This window comes from Scardinius erythrophthalmus (assembly GCF_964197995.2).
Source record: "Scardinius erythrophthalmus genome assembly, chromosome: 15".
Lineage (NCBI taxonomy): Eukaryota > Metazoa > Chordata > Actinopteri > Cypriniformes > Leuciscidae > Scardinius > Scardinius erythrophthalmus.
Genome location: NC_138235.1, coordinates 37,907,097 through 37,927,823, shown reverse-complemented (window position 1 = coordinate 37,927,823; position 20,727 = coordinate 37,907,097). Strand labels below are relative to the sequence as shown.

Here is a 20,727-nt window from a genome sequence, read left to right as displayed (position 1 = left end):
ATTAAACACATTATAGATATGCTTATAAATCAAGAATAAAGCATTTATAGCTGTATTTATAAACTGCTTATTAATGTCTATTAATGCTTTATACATTTTTAATTGACTATTTAGTAATGCTTAACTAATGATTAATAGCATGCAGTTATTATAAAGTGTTACTGATTTTTCTAGTAAAAGTCCATTAAAAAAAACTGACACCTGATATGTACAGATGTTTGCTTAGTGGGTTATTTGTTTGAAAAATTAAAATTTCACCCCTTTCTGTGCTGTCTTTTATATATATAAAGACCTTTTCATGATTGTATAAAATGGTGTTGTAAAAAACGGTTTGCTGTACTGTGGCTCCCAGAGACACGTTTAGTTTCTGTATTTAGATGATTCTTTTGCAGCCCAATAGATCTGACTACAGCCATCTAAAGCAGTGGTTCTCAACTCCAGTCCTCGGGACCCACTGCTTTGCACATTTTGTATGTCTCCCTTATTTAACACACCTGAACCAGATCATCAGCTCGTTAGGAGAGACTCCATGAACTGATTTGAGTGTGTCAGATAAGAGAGACATACAAAATGTGCAGAGCAGCGGGTCCCGAGGACTGGAGTTGAGAACCACTGATCTAAAGTATAAGCCCAGCAGTCTCAGACTGGCAGTTAGAGGCGGAGCTGATAGGCTCAGTGAGGTTAGAGTTAATGGTGGAGGAACTTCCTGTCAGAATCTGATGACTCATATATGCCAGTTTATGGCACGTATGGCTACTTTGACTGCTTGACAGTGGTTCATAGTACAGATTTTAGTTTTAATCATTTTTAACCGTGCAACATACATTTTAGAACGCAAACTAATTTACTCGGTGAACATTACTTGTATTATGAAAGTTGCTCTCTTCAGCAATGCAGATGATATATTGTCGTCATTACTTATCTTTTCAGCCATGGCATCCTCCAGTGGTCCATCACTAAATGAGAAGCTCCAGTGCTCCATCTGTCTGGGAGCGTTCACTGATCCAGTCTCCACTCCATGTGGACACAACTTCTGCAGAACCTGCCTGAGCGAGTGCTGGCCGAACTCACAGGCCTGCTTCTGTCCACTCTGTAAAGAAAGATTCAGCAAAAGACCTAAGCTCAAGATTAATACAACATTCAGAGAGATTGTGCAACACTTTAAGGAGAAGCTCGGTCCAGGAGAATCTGAGGTGTTCTGTGACTTCTGTGGTGAAAGAAAGCAGAAAGCAGTGAAGACCTGCCTGACGTGTCAAAGCTCTTACTGTGACTCTCATCTGGAGCCTCATCGCAGAGTCCCACGTCTAAAGAAACACACACTGATCAATGCTGTGGAAAATCTGGAGGATTATATATGCCAGAAACACGAGAGACCTCTGGAGCTGTTCTGCAGAGATGACCAGACGTGTGTTTGTCTGTCCTGCACTGAAGGAGAACACAGGACTCACAACACTGTTCCTATAGAGGAGGAGAGTCAAGACAAGAAGGCAAGAGTTACAAACAAAACACTTTAAACACTCCATGAAATTCAGTTCCCTATCAGTCTGTCACGTTCGACATTACATCGGACTGAACTGACGTATAGGGATCTCGCCTGAGAGCCCAATCACCATCGAGTGGTAACAGAACAAGCCAATGCACATTGGCGAAAGAGATTTGCATCACAAGCCACTTCCCGCTTCTAGTTATATAAGGCAGCGTGCAAACTCACACATTAAGCTTATGCTTCGGAGCAGAGCAGATGTTGTTTCACTCTGCTCTTCAATCATTGTTTAGTAAGTGAGTTGTACCTTTGTTGGTGTGTCTCTCCTGCCGGGTGAATCCCCGTGGTCCCATGGGGAACCCAGCATCTCATTCGGGGCTCCAGCAGACGACTGGATGTCGAGTGGAATCCTCCAACCATGTCCCACGGCTGGATGACTGAGAACGTCAAACGTGACTGACTGATGTAACCTAGACACCTGTACACAACGCCTGTACCTCCGCTGAAACGGCCGGGACACCGTCTCAGAGAGAGGAGCGGAGAGTGGCTTGCAATGCAAATCTCACATTGGCTTGTTCTGTTACCACTCAAAGGTGATTGGGCTCTAATGCGAGATTGCAATACATCAGTTCAGTCCAACGTAACATCTCCATTCCTTTCGTCAGGGAATGGGGGTTACATTAGTAACCTATACATTTTCTTTCCTGAGTCTTGACATGTTGAAGAACCTTTCATTACATCTGATAAAAGCTGATTTTGTCACTCTCAAAACAGTCAGACATGGACTTTAAGATTCAAACTATAAATTTGAATTAATTTGATCTTTAAAGGTTTTTAAAAAAATATATAAGACTGTAAGAAGATGGAAAGCTATATTCAGGGATAAGTGTGTCTGTGTTTTTCTCTGTATGTAGAATCAGCTGGTTCAAACACAGACAGACGTTCATCAGATGATCCAGGACAGAATGAAGAAGATTCAAGAGATCAAACACTCAGTAGAGCTGAGAAAGGTTTGTGCTTCGATCAACCCGAGTTCATATCCTGACTCATGGTCGTTTCCGATCCCCCTTTCACTTTCTGTTCACTCTCTAACTATCCTAGCAAAAAAATATGTTTAAAAAAAGATATGCATCATAATAGTTTGATCTATTTAATAAAAGCGTTGAATTAAATTGCAGGTTCTGCCATCATCTAGTAACCCTCATGTGTAATGCTTAGTTCCACAGAAGATGAAGACGATGATTCAATAACATATGATTTAATATAATACTCAGAATAAACAGCCAAAATGCGAGACAGTGTGTTGTGCACAAATAATAACCTACAAATCAACAGAACAAAATGAGGAACTTAAATATACAGAGATGATTAACTACATCTAGCCCTCAAGAGCAGCATGCAAAACATTTATTTTGTGTTACACTGAAAATCTGACATTTTAAGAGACATAAGTTTAATTAAAGATTATAGAATTTTCATTTTGGGGTGAAATATCCTTTTAAATAATGTGAATATGGAATAGATTAACAAATAAAACTGTTTTCAATCATCAGAGAAACACAGAGGAAAGTGTTAAGATCTTCACTGATCTGATTCGCTCCATTGAGAGATATCAGTCTGAGCAGCTGAAGATGATGGAGGAACAGCAGAAAGCAGCAGAGAAACAGGCTGAAGATCTCATTAAAGAGCTGCATCAGGAAATCACTGAGCTGAAGAGGAGAAACACTGAGCTGGAGCAGCTCTCACACACTGACGATCATCTCCATCTCATACAGGTCTGTCAACATCTATCTCAGTCAATATGTACAATATTACAGGACAAACACTCTGTTCTTTGTGGTCAACTGGCCATCTGTACATCTGACTTGCAATGGTCAGGCTTCAGGTTTTATACCCTTTTCTTATCACTAGGTAGCCAATCAGATATCTTATTCTTTTTTGCTCCGCTTCGAGATCTCGTGACCATTAGAATCATCTTTCCAGGAGACATCTCTTTATTGGTGGAAAAATCTTTGGCCACACCCATTTAAAAAAATATATCTCAGGTAACATGATTCTCTGCACCTGTAGTGTCCTAATGCCATCCATCATTTTTAATTAACATGTTTTTCAGTACCATCTTATCAACCACCTATACACATCTTTCTCATTGGGTTTGTTAGGGACTTTTCCATCCTCACAACTCTTTGACCTGGTTTAACCTGGTTTCTGTCTTAGACACAGCAATACAGACTTTTACATGAGGCAATGGAAAATCTCCAACACAAGAAGCTTTAACCACATATTCACTCTGTGGGGTGTAGAGATGGATGCCTGCATGTGTTTGTTTCTTTGTTTATTAGTGATCTCTCCCAACACAACTCATCTGTTAAAAGCTCCAACCCTGATACGTCTGTCATCGTATTAGGTGATTTCAACCACACAAACCTGTCATCCAAACTCCCAAACTACAAGCAACAAGTCACTTGCAAAAGCAGAGAAAGCAAAACACTGGATCACTGCTACATCTCAGTTTCAGATGCTTACCGGGGAATTCCCGAGGGCTCCACTGGGGAGGTCTGACCATGCTGTGTTGCTCCTCATCCCAAAGTACAGACAAAAGCTTAAATCCATTAAGAAAACATCCAAATCACTGCAGCAAGAGCTTATACGCTCAATTTTAGAGGTGGATAATCAGTATTCTTGCAAGCCCAGCCCCAAACTTAAACTGAAACGCTTAAAGCTACAAACTGAATTTGATTTGCTCTCAACACATAAGGCAGAATATTTACTTAAAAGAACCAAAGCCACCTATTATGAACATGGGGACAAAGCAGGCCGTCTTCTTGCCTCTCAGCTTAAACACCAGTTTGCATCACGCTACATAACACAAATTTTTTACGACTCTTCAGACAAGCTTGTTTCTGACCCTCATAAAATGAATTCTAACTTTTCCACATTTTACTCTAAGCTTTACACCTCTCAATCTCCTTCTGACTCATCTTTAATGGACTCATTTTTCCATAATTTAAATATACCAATTGTTAATACAAACAATGCAAAGACCTTGGATGAACCTATCAGGTTAGATTAACTTTTCACTAGTATTAGCATCATGCAGTGTAACAAGGCTCCAGGGCCCGATGGTTTCCCTTTAGACTTTTATAAGAAATTCTCTATTCAATTAGCCCCCTTACTGTTCGATATGTACAATGAGTCTTTTCAACAGGGCTGTCTTCCAGCCTCATTAAATCAAGCATCTATTTCCCTTCTATTAAAAAAAAAACAAAGACCCTACTTTATGTAGTAGTTATAGGCCCATTAGTTTATTAAACGCTGACGTAAAAATCTTAGCAAAGGTGTTGGCAAGGCGAATAGATTTATGTCTACCTGATATTATATCTGAAGACCAAACTGGGTTTATTAGGGGACGTCAAATGTCATCTAATATTCGTCATTTGCTAAACGTAATTTTTTATCCATCCCATACTTTAGCTTCAGAAATGATTATTTCCCTTGACGCTGAAAAGCTTTTGACCGGGTAGAATGGAATTATTTATTTACTGTATTAGAAAAATGTTGTTTCGGGCACAATTTGATTTCATGGATTCGCCTTTTATACTCAGCCCCTTCTGCAAGCGTTAAAACCAATTTTGATAGTTCTTCTTTCTTTTCTCTCTCCCGTGGGACAAGGCAGGGATGCCCTCTGTCCCCTCTTCTTTTTGCCCTGGGAATTGAACCGCTTTCTATTGCTTTAAAATCTTCCCCATTAATATCCAACATCCATAGGGGAAGCACTGAACATCGGGTCTCTCTACATGCCGATGATCTGTTGCTATATCTCCAGGACCCTGAGGTTATGATGAGGTTATGCGCCTGCTTTGACACCTTTGGCTCTTTTTCTGGTTACAAATTGAATTTTGCAAAAAGTGAATGTTTCCCCATAAACGATGCGGCTAGGAAAATTCCTCAAAGCGCCCTACCCTTTCATTTATCTTCTATCGGGTTTCGTTATTCAGGGGTTAACATTTCTCACTCTTTCAGTTCTCTTTTTAAGAATAATTTCACCAACTTGGTTGAACAAATTAAACTTGATTTAAAACGTTGGGGCAGCCTACCTCTCTCTCTTGTAGGAAGAGTGGAGACAATTAAAATTAATGTTCTCTCCCTCTTTTTCTTCCTAAATCTTTTTTCAACTGTCTTGATAAAACAGTCTCCTCTTTTATTTGGGCAGGTAAGATTCCTAAAGTAAACAAAACTATTCTTCAACGCTGTAAAAGCGATGGTGGTTTAGCTCTGCCAAATTTTTAATTTTATTCCTGGGCTGGCAATATTTCTAAGATTTCATCATGGTATAATGCTCCAGAGGTTAACTGGTGTACACTAGAAGCCGCTACTTGTACCTCCTCTTCTCTTCCAGCACTAGTCCTTGCTCCTCTATCTCTCCGACCCTCTAGCTATACCAAAAATCCCATTGTGTTATCAACTTTAAAAATTTGGAAACAATTTCGACAACATTTTCATTTGAAATCACTCTCTGTTCTCATCCCTATCTGCAACAATCACTTGTTTTTACCATCTGTTATTGATCACACTTTTAAAAGATGGCGTGATAAAGGCATTGTTTGTTTTTCAGATTTCATTGATAATTCTTTTGCTACTTTCAAGGACCTTGTAGTATCCAAATATAATTTACATACTACAGGCTTATTAACTTCGTAATTTTGCAAGAACTCATTTCCCTAGTTTTCCCCAATTGCCAGAAAAATCCCTGATCTATTTCATGTTAATTTCATCTAGAATTTCATCTCTCTCCTGTCTGAAGTCAACTTGGGAGAAAGAGTTAGAGCTCAGCCTTTCTGAAGAGCTTTGGTCCGAGGCTCTTGTTAGAGTTAACTCTATTTCTACATGTGCCGGGTTAAGTTTGATTCAGTTAAAAGTTTTGCACCGAACACACTTTACCAAAGCTAGACTCCATAAATTGTTCCCAGAAACAGATGATTCTTGTACTAGGTGCTCCTTTTCCCCAGCTGATCATGTACATACTTTTTTCTCTTGCCTCATTCTGGGCTTCCTTTTTTTATTTTTTTTTCAGGGGCTTTGCATATTTCTCTCCCTCCATGTCCTATTGTTGCCACCTTTGGAGTGTCTGTTTTCTCTTCTCTTTTAACAAAACAACAATCAGACGTTATTGCTTTTACCTCCCTGGTTGCTAGAAGATGTATTTTGCTACATTGGAAGTGTCCAACTCCACCCCCAACCAACTCTTGGCTAAAAGATCTTATGTCATTCCTATCTCTAGAAAAACTGAAGTACACTACCTGGTGCTCAACTGTAAAAAAAAAAAAAAAAAAAAGGAAAACGTGCAGATAATGTTACCTTGACTGTTTCCTTGACTGTATTGTTACTGTCTGCGCAATAATAAAAAAATTTGTGGACGTAAGAAAACATCCAAATCTGTCAGGTCCTAGTCCATAGATGCCATTTAAACGCTTTGAGGGTGTTTCGAATGCACGAATTGGGACATATTCAGTGCAGCTTGTGACTTCCTCGACAAACTCACTGATACTGTGACGTCATACATCAAGTTCTGCGAGGAAATGTGCATCCCCACCAAAACAGTGACATTCTATGGCAATAAAAAACCATGGTTCTTCAAAGACTTACATCTCTTACGCAAAGAAAAGAACTGGGCGTACAAAAATGGAGACGAGAGTCAATACATAACAGCCAAATTAAAAACTACGAGCTGCAATAAGGAGAGCAAAGCACAGTTATGGAACGAAACTGGAACAACAATTCTCATCAAGCAGCTCAAGATCAATATGGAAAAATTTTAAGGACATGACAGACTACAAAAAACACCCCATCTCCACTCTTAACAATGATCCAAGTCTCCCAGACATATTAAATAACTTTTATGCAAGATTTGAAATGCCTACCTCACCAGCCATCCCCCCCCCCCCTTAGCCATTGTGCAGCTCAATTGGCGCCTGTTTTTTCCACCATTTTTAACATCTCATTAAGCCAATGTACAGTCCCACAATGCTTTAAATGCTCCATCATTATTCCTGTGCCAAAGTCCTCAAAGATCACCTGCCTCAATGACTTCAGACCAGTTGCCCTAACATCTGTGGTGATAAAAGCATTTGAACTGATTATTCTGGCATACCTGAAATCCTGCACTTCCTTGCTGATGGACTCATATCAGTTCACCTATCAAGCCAACCGGTCCGTTGAGGATGCAATCAGCATAGCACTCCACCATACCTTGCAAAATCTTGAATCACCAAACACCTACACACGCATCCTGTTGATAGACTTTAGTTCCGCCTTTAACAGTATTAACCCATCTAAACTCTTTACCACACTCTTGGACATGAACATTGACCCAGCCATATGCCACTGGATAAGGAGCTTCCTGTGGAATAGATCACAGAGGGTGAAGGTTAATAGCATAACCTCACACCCTCTCACCCTCAGTACAGGAGCTCCTCAGGGCTGTGTTCTCTCCCCTTGGCTCTTTTCCCTTTATACAGCATACTTTACATCCATGGACACTTCAGTGAAAACAATAAAGTATGTGGATGACACAACCATTGTAGGTCTCATCTCAGACAATGATGAAACACAGTACCGCATGGTGGTGGACTAAACTGTAAATTGGTGTTCAAACAATGACCTCCAGCTCAACACAGCCAAAACCCAGGAACTCATTATTGACTTTAGACGTAGGCCATTTCCCAAAGCACCCATACAAATAAATGACAATCCAATCACCATCACCATCACACATTAGCAATAACCTGAAGTGGACAACTAACACTAAACACATCATTGCAAAAGCTCAACAAAGACTTTACTTCCTCAGGCAGGTTAAAAAATACCGGATCAAACATCAGCTCCTTGTTCTGTTCTATTCCGCTATCATCGAGTCCATCATTACATCATCAATCACAGTATTGTATGGTAGCACAGACACCCAAATAAAGAACAAACTACAGCAGACTGTCAACAAAGCATCCAAGATCATAGGGAAATCACTGCCCTCAGTCGATAAGACTGAGTCGATAAGATAAAGCGAGCAAAGAAAATCATCTCCGACCCCTCACACTCTGTCCACCAGCGCTTTCAGCTCCTTCCCTCAGGGAGGCGCTACAGGTCACTCTCTACCAAGACCAAATGCTTCATAAACAGCTTTTTCCCCATAGCCATCAGGACTCTGAACTCCTCTCTTTAGTTTAGTTTAGTTGTCCTCTCATAATATTTTGCCACATTCTTCATAAATAAAATAACCACCATCAGCGGCCAATTTACCAATCCACAAACTGACACACACATTTTACCAGCTAACACACACATTCTAACCTCCTTCTCTCTACTTTCATAGGCAGAAGTCTCCAAACTCCTCCTTTCCAATTGCCCTACCATCTGTCCGCTTGATCCTATTCCCACTAACCTACTTCAAGCCATTTCATCCTCAGTTGTACCCGCACTCACACACATCATAAACACCCCTCTTCACACTGGTACCTTTCCCACAGCATTTAAGCAGACTCAGACAACCCACTGCTTAAGAAACCCACTCTAAATCCAGCACATCTGAAAAATTACAGACCGTAATCTCTTCTTCCATTCGTTGCGAAAACACTTGAACGAGTTGTTTTCAACCAGATCTCTTCCTTCCTTACACAGAACAACCTCTTGGACAACAATCAGTCTGGTTTCAAAAGCGGATCAACTGAGACTGCCCTGCTCTCAGTAATTGAAACTCTGAGACTGGCAAAAGCAGCTTCCAAATCCTAAGTTCTCATCCTGCTGGATCTGTCTGCTGCCTTTGACACAGTTAACCACCAGATCCTCCTGTCAATCCTAAATTTGAAGGGCATCTCGGGAACCACACTCCAATGGTTCAAGTCTTACCTCTCAGATAGGCCCTTTAGGGTATCGTGGAGGGGTGAGGCATCTAAGACCCAACATCGAGCTACTGGAGTGCCTCAGGTCTCAGTGCTTGGACCACTTCTCTTCTCCATCTACATGACATCACTAGGATCTGTGATTCAGAAACATGGCTTTTCCTATCACTGCTATGCTGCTTACACAAAACTCTACCTCTCATTCCCGCCTGACGATCCGACAGTAGCTGATCATATCTCAGCCTGCCTGACAGACATTTCTGGCTGGATGAAGGACCACCACCTTCAACTAAACCTTGCGAAGACAGAGCTATTTGTGGTCCCAGCCAACCCAACACTTCATCACAACTTCACCATTCAGCTAGGCTCGTCATCCATAACTCCACCAAGGTCAGCCAGGAACCTTGGAGTGGTAATTGATGATCAATTGAACTTCACAGACCACATTGCTAGAACTGCCCGGTCATGTAGATTTGCCTTATACAACATTAGGAGGATCAGGCCCTTCCTATCAGAGCATGCTACACAACCCATTGTCCAAGCGCTAGTTCTATCCAGACTGGACTACTGTAATTCTCTCCTGGCTGGTCTTCCAACTTGCACGGTCAGACCTCTGCAACTGATCCAGAACGCCGCAGCTAGAGTGGTCTTTAACGAGCCGAAGAGAGCACGTCACTCCTCTCCTCACAAAATTGCACTGGTTGCCAGTTGCTGCTCGCATCAAAATCAAGTGACTGATGTTTGCCTACAGAACAACCACTGGCTCTGCTCCCCTTTACTTAAACTCATTACTTCAGACTTATGTGCCATCCAGAAACTTGCGCTCTGCAAGTGAAAGATGTCTTGTGGTGCCATCTCAAAGAGGCACAAAATCTCTTTCTCGGACCTTTACCATGACTGTTCCCTGCTGGTGGAATGATCTGCCTAGCTCAACCAGAGCTGCTGAGTCCATAACAACTTTCAAGAAATGGCTGAAGACGCTTCTTTTTCGACAGCACTTGATCCAGTAATACTAACACTTTCTCTTCTATTCTATTCTATAAAAAAATAACATGTACTGCGTTAGATTAAACTGAGAAGGGTCATAGCACTTGCATATTGTTGTCCTACTGTTAGTTTAACTGCTTCTATTGTTATCATTTGTAAGTCGCTTTGGATAAAAGCATCTGCTAAATAAATAAATGTAAATGTATGGTCAGTCACCCACTGTATCTTGTATTGTTACATGTTGTGAAGTGTATTGTCTATTTGTTGTTTGTAATGTATGATGATGTAGAGGTTAAACAATCTGTACCGAAAAACAAATTCCACCGGCATTTTCGTGTGGCTAAATAAACAATCTGTCTATCTATCTTGAGGGTACATTTACATGACAACGATATGCTGAAAATGGAGAAGTTTTTCCTTTGAGTTTTCTTCTACACCATTGTCAAAATGATCCTCATTCACACGGATCCGTAAAAACGACTAAAAACCCTATATTTTGCTGCCAGGCCATTAGATGGTGATGAAACACTATAGACTGAACATGTAATACGCATGTGCATGATGTCCTCATCTTCAGAGATTTGCGTTTTTATCGTTTACACGGAGACAGTTTTTAAAAACGTGTACTTTGAAACCCGTTATCAAACGTTTGTGTTTTCAGGAACCGTTTTGGGTGTTGTCAGGAACTGTTGTCGTGTAAATGAACAGTCAAAACACATAATTTTTTTAAATGCTTATTAGCTGAAAACGGTGTCATGCAAATAGCCCCTGAGTTCAGTTTAGTCTTAATTGCATCCTAGTTAGTCTCATTGGTTACTGATTACGTTCAGCTGTCTGTTATTAGGTTTTTTTCTCCTAAGCAGTTATTTTATTTAAATATTTTGTTTAATTTTTAATTATATTTTAACTAACATTTTAGTTAAAGTTTTAATAATTTAATTGTTTTGACATTAGTATAAATAAAATTGTTTCAAACGTCTATATTTTCTATTCATTTTTATTTCAGTTGTAGTTCCTCTTCGGTCGGTCAGTCGACGCCACATCAAGACCGACAAATAGGAATCTCGCTAGAGAGGCCAATCTACTTTAAATCAAACTAAAACGAGCCAATACACATTGGCATGCAATCATTTGCATCAGCTGTTCAGCCTTGCAGCGCGAGTATACAGTGGGGAGAACAAGTATTTGATACACTGCTGATTAAGCATGTAGAAGTCTGTAATTTTATCATAGGTACTCTTCAACTCTGAGTGACGAAATCTAAAACAAAAATCCAGAAAATCCCATTGTATGATTTTTAAGTAATTGATTTGCATTTTATTGCATGACATACAGTAAGTATTTGATACATCAGAAAAGCAGAACTTAATATTTGGTACAGAAACCTTTGTTTGCAATTACAGAGATCATACGTTTCCTGTAGTTCTTGACCAGGTTTGCACACACTGCAGCAGGGATTTTGGCCCACTCCTCCATACAGACCTTCTCCAGATCCTTCAGGTTTCGGGGCTGTCGCTGGGCAATATGGACTTTCAGCTCCCTCCAAAGATTTTCTATTGGGTTCAGGTCTGGAGACTGGCTACGCCACTGCAGAAAAGTATCCCCAAATAATGATGTTTCCACCTCCATGCTTCATGGTTGGGATGGTGTTCTTGGTGTTGTACTCATCCTTCTTCTTCCTCCAAACACGGCGAGTGAAGTTTAGACCAAAAAGCTCTATTTTTGTCTCATCAGACCACATGACCTTCTCCCATTCCTTCTCACCAAGCTGCTTGCCTATTGTCCTGTAGCCCATCCCAGCCTTGTGCAGGTTTACAATTTTATCCCCGATGTCCTTACACAGCTCTCTGGTCTTGGCCATTGTGTAGAGCAGAGTTTAGCTCCAACCAGCTCCAACACCCCTGTTTGAAAGTCAGTATGCCTAGTGAGATCTTGATTAGCTGGTTCAGGTGTGTTTAATTGGGGTTGGAGCTAAACTCTGCAGGACAGCGGCCCTCCAGGACCGAGATTGGTGACCCCTGGTGTAGAGGTTGGAGTCTGTTTGATTGAGTGTGTGGACAGGTGTCTTTTATACAGGTAACGAGTTCAAACAGGTGCAGTTAATACAGGTAATGAGTGGAGAAAAGGAGGGCTTCTTAAAGAAAAACTAACAAGTCTGTGAGAGCCGGAATTCTTACTGGTTGGTAGGTGATCACTTATGTCATGCAATAAAAGGCAAATTAATTATTTAAAAATCATACAATGTGATTTTCTGGATTTTTGTTTTAGATTCTGTCTCTCACAGTTGAAGAGTACCTATGAAAAAAATACTCAGCTGCTGCCTCCACCCCACCGCCTGCGGCCCCTCAGTTTGCTCGTCGCCGGGGGTGACCTCCTGCGTCTGCCCTCGCTCCTGCGCCGCAGCAGCAGCCTCCACCTAAATGGCGCCATGGAGCCAGTCGCTGCCCCCCCCCCCCCCCGTTCATCTAGGCCCCCGCCAAGAAGGGTGGTAAAGCCAAGAGCAAGCGGCCCAAGGACAGGCGACCTGGAGATGGATAGGAATGCTCTTCTGGAGACAGTGACCGCACCGCTCCCTCCCCCAGAAGAAGGCCGAGTGGGAAATCCTTTGGTTAAACCCTCCTCGACCCCCCTTCATACCCTCTTGGGACCTTTCCCTGACTAGAGTTCGGGCCGGGTGACAACCATGTTGTACTGAGACCCTGGCCTGGCTATGTGCCCAAGGTTCCTACCACTCCTTTTAGAGACCAGGTAGTGAACCTGCAAGCGCTGCCCCTGGAGGAGGCAGACCCAGCCCTGTCTTTGCTCTGTCCCGTTTGCGCTCTGCGTATATACGTGGACAGAACGTAAAGCGTCAGGACCTCAGATCAGCTCTTTGTCTATTACGGAGGCCAGCAGAAGGGAAAGGCTGGCTCCAAGCAGAAGATGGCCCACTGAATAGTGGATGCCATCGCCGTGGTTTACCAAGCTCAAGGCTTGCCCCGCCCTCTCAGGTTGCATACTCATTCCACGAGAGGCGTTGCATCCCCCTAGGCACTGGCACGTGGCTCCTCGCTAACAGATATCTGTAGAGCTGCAGGTTGGGCGACACCTAACACGTTCGCTAGATACTATAGCCTACGTGTAGAGGCTTGCTGCACCCTAGTGTGCTCCATATTCTCCAGAGTGAAAAACCTGTGAGTCCTCCAACACCCTCGGCCCGAACATGGTGGAGCATCCAGTGCCAGGCCTTTATCCGTTGAATCCTTGAGAACTGGGTTTAGGCTGGGTCCCATATGTGTGACCCTACGGGGATCCCATATGTGTATTCTCCACGGCTGCTCCTAATCGAAGCCGGTTTCTTTCCCTTAGGCTAAGTCACCCAATATTCATATGTAGTACAACTTTTGGGCTAGTCTATATGTATCTTTCCACATAACTCCTTCGAAGATTGTGGCTTCCGCAGTGTTGCTTCCCTCCATAGAAAGGGCACGCTTTCCCAGTGTTATCCAATAATTCCACTGTATGTGTTATCACGGAACAACAGTGACAGATACACTCGGTGTAAGCCCTATTCTATCGTCCTTCCAGACACGAGGGTGTAGAGACTTAGAGTGCTGGATGGGGTACAGCAGCTGTGGCCCTTTAGTAGGGATTCCTATTCACGGTCTCGACGTGGTGTCGACTAATCGATCAAAGAGAAACGTCTCGGTTACATATGGTAACCCTCGTTCCCTGAGGGAGGGAACGGAGACGCCACATCCCATCGCCACATCTGCTGCTGCTGCCCGTCGGGATAGCAAGCTTTTCGGGCTTGGCTCCTCAGCAAAAAAACTGACGTGCAATCACACCAGCTGCTCGTTATATACCCGCGCTGCGAGGCTGAACAGCTGATGCAAATGATTGCATGCCAATGTGTATTGGCTCGTTTTAGTTTCACTCGAAGTAGATTGGCCTCTTTAGCGAGATTCCTATTCGTCGGTCTCGACGTGGCGTCTCTGTTCCCTCCCTCAGGGAACGAAGGTTACCATATGTAACCAAAACGTTTAAGTTAGACTAAATAAAAATGAGAAATGTTCTTGTCTTGGTATTGTGGGGGATACCAGGGTGTTTTTAATATGTGTGGTATTAGTTTCAGTGAACTTAAATAGCCCTCAGTCAGAAATCTCCTCGTCTGCAGCTTTACACACACCAAACTTTACAGTTTTATTCCTGTCTATATTCTGAAGGTTTTTACTGAGGGGTTTGTTAATATATCATTCACCAGATTTATACAACATCTAATTCCTAAAAAAAAATCCAAAATCCCATCAGTGAAAACTTAATACGTCAACAAAATCAAACAAGTATGTTGAACCTGGCTTTATTCAATATTCAGATTTCTGTTCTGGATATTTAATAAAAACAGTGCATATTCAATTAGACAATGCTTCATTTGCATATTTAAATATGTCAGTAATGTTCTAATACAGAATATATAACCAATTATTCATGTAATCAATCAACTAGAGGAAGTATGGTGTGTTGCGGCAAAAAAATCATTAAGCATTCATTAAACAATCAATCACCGTGTAAGAGACATTTCTGAGTCAAATAGTCTTTTAAAAGTATTTATTCTTGCAAGAAGGCCCAGTTGCCGCACAGAGGTACAAGTACAGTCTGTGAAACAAGTGCGACAGAGAAAGGGAGGGCAGAGCTGCTTTTATATCATTTTCAAGGTTTCCTCTTACAGACTTCTTATCTAAAGAAGGAGAGATACTGACTACTAGTCTCTTCTTCTACTGAGCTTATGCCTACAAGCTCACAAGTTCCAAATTGGACGACCTCTGACCCCACTATCTCTATGATCTGCCTCCTTCTTGCTGTCTCGCCTGTTACCCAGTTTAAAAACACACACATATTGAGTGAACTAAATCTGAGACCACGTACTGCACGGGTCTCTTCAATGTTATAATGAAAATCTTACTATAATCAATGAAAATCAAAAATTTCCATTACAGGTGATATCATCCATATCAATACAGAGGTTTTGCTTCAACTGTGTTAGAAAGCTCCTGTGTAAAACATATTAAATTAACTGCTTTAAAAATAATGATCATATTTAACAGTTCCCTTTCGAAAGGGAACTCGCACTGCATCAAAGCGCTAGGGGAATGCCTCAGTGTGACTGATGACTGAAAACACTGTACAAACACGACAATCGTATTGGCTGGCGTCAGCCATGACGTCATGCTCTAGCAAAACCAGGAAGTATAAAAGGGCGCTTAGAGAACATGTCATCCTCTTTTTCGTCTTCAGGGACTGGTTTACTGACACTGTGAGTAAAACAAAACTATGGCAACAAGGGAAGAGTGCCGACCCGTGTGAGAGGTTCTCACGCCTGGTGACACTCACTACTTTGCATGCTTTTTCTGGGTGAAGAGCACACGCGCTCTGTTCTCGAGGGAACGGAGTGCACGGACTGTGAGCGTTTCTCAATGAGAACGCTCCGTTCTCATCTGTCTTTCTTCTCGAGGGAGGAGGGACAGTCATTTTTGCCCCACGGGTCAGGTCCCGCTCGTGCCGAGGCCGAGAGGAGACTCAGATCGCGGGGATCTCAGAGGGAGCTCGCTGACGAGAGAGGAGTGAATCTCTCAAACTCGTCGGCGGGTGACGAGAACGAACTGTGCGGTGGGGATGCGCACTCTGATGCGTCCTCTGGTCCAACAGTCAGTGCTTTATTGACTCGCGCCCGCCAGGCTTGAGTTGCCATGGCAGCATGTCAGAGTGGACGCGCAAAAAAAAAAAAAAAAACCTTCCTATGAGCGCTCTCTCTCTGGCCACACCCTACCAGCACCGCTAGCAGAGTTGTTGGCACTACATGCCTACTTCAGTTAAAATGAACAGGCTATAAATAAATAAATAAATAAATAAATATAAAAATACCAAACCACAGAATATGTATATATATGTGTGTGTGTATTTAAATATAATAATATATGTATTTATATTCTGGTTAACAGCCTCCAGGATTGGTTTCCGTGTGCTTAGAGGCATGGTTAGGCTTCCTCCCACTTCTGGGAGTTATCTGCTGAGGCCTCCATTCTCTAGAGCTCGACAGAATGTCTATAAGTTATAAATAGCCTTCCTTATGCGATCAGGTATGTTTCTGGAGAAGCACTTAGGATGTGGTAGGCTTCCTCTAATTTTGAGAGTTGTCATGCTGAGGCCTCCATACTCCAGAGTTCCATGCAAACAGCCTTCCAGGTAGAGCTTGAGAAGTGGCCCCTCCTGCTCTGAGGAGGTGCTTTAGGCCCTTCGCTCTGGTCATAATCGAGCTGGCTCTCCTAACTATATGTGTCAGGCCTCCTCTCCTTTAAGAGTCTTCCTGCTGAGGCCTCCATATATACAGTTAGGCTGTGTTGATTGCTTATAGCATGTGTCAGGCCTCCTCTCCTTCGAGAGTCATCCTGCTAAGGCTTCCATGCAAACAGATGTTGCAGGTAGAGCTTGAGAAGTGGCCCCTCCCACTCTGAGGAGGTCAAGTCAAGTCAAGTCATCTTCATTTATATAGCGCTTTTAACAATGTAGATTGTTTCAAAGCAGCTTTACAGAGATAAACGTACAATTTAAGGTAAGATTGTTTTGGCTTTATAGCGGTTCTTTAATAAAGTTATTTTCCAGCTAAAGTTAGTTTTGATTGATTCGCTTCTGTCGCAATGATCATTTGTTATTAAATTAGGGGCCGCTAAGACGACACCATTCTCTCTACACAGACTTTAAACGTGAACCTGTGAGAAACGCTGATGGAGTTCACATGAGCATTAAGTGAGGGAGGTGCTTCAGGCCCTTCGCTCCGGTGCTAGTCGAGCTAGCTCTCATAACTATATGTGTCAGGCCTCCTCTCCTTGAGAGTCATCCTGCTGAGGCCTCCATATATACAGCTCGGCAGAGCGTGGAAAGAGAGCACCTAGGGTAGCTGTACCCTAGCATTTGTCAGGCCTTCTCTCCTTCGAGAGTCATCCTGCTGAGGCTTCCATGCAGACAGCATTGCAGATAGTAGTACAGAATAGGGGCCTTCTCGTTACGGAGAGTTGTTTTTAGCCTTTCTCTGTCTGAGCTCTGCACTATGAACTATTCACATTTTGAATCAAGACCACGTGGAGACCACGTGGGCATAAGTGTACAGGCTTCCTCTGCTCTCTGAGTCATCCTGCTGAGACCTCCGCCTCCCATAGGTCTAAACAGGTTGGTGGCTTCAGCATTAAGCGTGATAGCCTCCCTGGCATTTGGGTTGACTTCAGCCCTTCTGGAAGTAGCAGGCCAGGGCCCACAGGCTCTGAACCGTACTCCCTTAAAGGAACCCCCTCTAAAAATCAGGTTTTGGTATCCATACCTTTGAGCTGGTGCTCAGGCAGTGGCTGTAGGGAGAAATGCTACTGTTAACCTGACGTGTAAGCAGTAAGGGGCTTTAACTTTGAGTTAATGTGTTTGTGCTTGTACAGCCATAGTTGCTAAAGCATCCCCCAGCATGGCAGCATGGGTATCTCGTTCCCCTAGCGCTTTGACGCAGTGCGAGTTCCCTTTCGAAAGGGAACGTCTCAGGTTACGACTGTAACCTATGTTCCCTGAGAACAGGGAACGAGACACTGCATCTCGTCGCCATGCCTCTGGTCTGCTTGTACAGTCCCTTCAGACGAAGAAGTGGATGACGTTCTCTAGGCGCCTTTTTATACTTCCTGGTCGCGTTAGAGCATGATGTCATGGCTGACGCCGGCCAATACGATTGTTGTGTTTGTACAGTGTTTTCAGTCATCAGTCACACTGAGGCGTTCCCCTAGCGCTTTGACGCAGTGTCTCGTTCCCTGTTCTCCGGGAACATAGGTTACAGTCGTAACCTGAGACGTCTTCTCTCTCTCCTGCTGTAGATGAGCTCATCCCTGAACACTCGTCCACACACCAAGAACTGGACTGAGATCAGGATTGACTCTGATGTGAATGTAAACTCTCTGTATAGAGCTCTGACTCAACTGAAGAAAACTCTAGATGAGACACTGAATGAAAAACTCAGTCAAACTGGTATGTATCAAATACAGTTTATAGAATTTTTCGTTTGTTATTAACTTAGAAATAACTTTTTTTCAAGGAATATTATGGGTTGAATAAAAAGTTGGTGATCACACAATTATTTTGTCTCAGTCTGCAAATGATCACACTGTTTAAAAAATATTACCATAACTTAAACTTGCCATGTTAGCATTAGACTGGTAATGATAAAATCACTTACTAAACCTAGGCTATGTAAAGCTATATCCAAACTTTAACTGTTATAACCAATTATTACAGTATTACTTTAACTTACTTTAGAGACATGTAAGTGATATGATGTGACTATATCATGTACAAACACTAATACAAATCACTGTAAAAATTGTTACATGCTGTTTAAAAAAAAATGATGGTAACAATATTACACATGATATTTTTGAGTAGTTTTTAAGGCATGATTTCTTTAATGAAATATACCTAAATAATGTAAAATCTCCTAAATTATTTAATGTATGACGCAATGAATTTAATATTTTCTTTTGAAATGTGCTTTTTTAATTTAAGCTGGACTGTGATGCTATTTTCTTCTAGAAACAAACTTTGTTGCATTATTTTCCTGTTATCTCTGTAAAGCCGCTTTGAAACAATTTGTATTGTAAAAAGCGCTAAATAAATGAAGATGACTTGACTTGACTTTAAGTTATGTTGTACAAGTAAATGCTCAACACAGCACAATAAACACTTGTTGCTGCACTGGCATTAGCAAAGCTATTGCTTATTGAACAAAGCAACATATTATTAGTACATGCAGTTATTCATAACCTATCCATAATCTCTACTCTTCAATGGAAACGATCAAAACATCAACATAACAGAAACTCTTTCATATGTTAAACATAACTGAACATTAAACATTAGATGTTTCCCTTCACTCAAAAACACATAAAATATCACTTAATTTCAATATTTACTCTCCATTCCCAGCCATGTGCAAAGCATGCTGGGAACTAACAATGGTGTCTCTAAATAAAACTGATCTAATTACTTGAACTAATTCTCTAAAAATAAATAGGTTTTATTTTATTTTAAACAGCATGCCACTGCTGCTGCCAGTAGAGAGAAACTCACTGTTAACCTGAAATTATTGCTATGAATAATTCATCATTATATTGCCATCTGTGTCCACAGGGTTGAAGTTTGTGCATGAGTTTGCAGGTACAGTGTGATTGATGACACAATTTTCTTAAATACGCTTGCAATATATTGTTAATCTGTATTATATACTGTACACATAAAAATGTTTGTTCTGAAGTTGACTGATAATGTCTGATCTCTCTCAGTGGATGTGACTCTGGATCCTGATACAGCACCTCCATGTCTCATCCTGTCTGATGATGGAAAACAAGTCAGTCATGGAGACATTAGGCAGGACTTCCCAGAAAACCCAAAGAGATTTAATTTCTGTGTTATGATTCTGGCAAAGCAGGGATTCAGTTCAGGGAGATTTTACTATGAGGTGCAGGTGAAGGGAAAGACTCAGTGGGATTTAGGAGTGGCCAGAGAATCCATTAACAGGAAGGGGAGGATCACACTGAGACCTGAGGATGGATTCTGGACTGTGATGCTGAGGAATGAGAATGAATATCATGCTTGTGATAGTCCATCTGTCTCTTTATCTCTGAGAGTGAACCCTGAGAAGGTTGGTGTGTTTGTGGATTATGAGGAGGGTCTGGTCTCTTTTTATGACGTGGAGTCCAGATCTCATATCTACTCTTTCACTGGTCAGACTTTCACTGACAAACTCTATCCATATTTTGGCCCAGGGTTAAAAGATGAAGGTAAAAACTCAAACCCACTGATCATCACTCCTGTCAGATGAAACTGTAACATAAAATCTCAAAAGATTAATTGTGGATGTGCTGTTTTTTGAATATGTAAAAAAAAAATTAAAAAAATAATTTGCACTAACCACAATCAAGATGTTTTTACTTACAATTATTAAGAAAATGAATATGCAATACAAGCGGAAAAAATAAATGTATATTCAGGCCCTTAAAAATCAGTCACTGAGAAAACATCAACTATAATGAAATATTTGTGTGTTATATACACACGTGTAAATGGATAATTTGTTACACATTTATTTCTTTTGTCTTAATACTTTGCTTTTCAAATCTACTATGAAATTTTACATAATATGCTTTCATATTATATGGTGAAATTCTACAAAATGCTAAATTTACAAACTTTCCAGCGTTTCTACAAAAATTTCTGAAGCCATTTTCTCTCTCTTCTCTCCAGCTGTAAACATTGAATTACTTGTGAAATGTTGAGGTTCTTGGTTCATGTAAATAAAGA

General features: G+C 41.5%; 1 protein-coding gene across 1 annotated transcript; it reads left to right on the top strand.

The window, feature by feature from the left end:
- Window positions 1-932: 932 nt before the first annotated feature.
- LOC308703241 (E3 ubiquitin-protein ligase TRIM39-like) lies at window positions 933-20,248 on the top strand (the record flags this gene model as incomplete). The annotated part of the gene is made up of 6 exons (XM_081386561.1): window positions 933-1,487; window positions 2,398-2,493; window positions 3,037-3,258; window positions 18,249-18,399; window positions 19,558-19,584; window positions 19,710-20,248. 6 exons carry the CDS (start codon window positions 933-935, stop codon window positions 20,246-20,248), a joined length of 1,590 nt encoding a protein of 529 aa, XP_081242687.1.
- Between the last annotated feature and the right edge of the window lie 479 nt (window positions 20,249-20,727).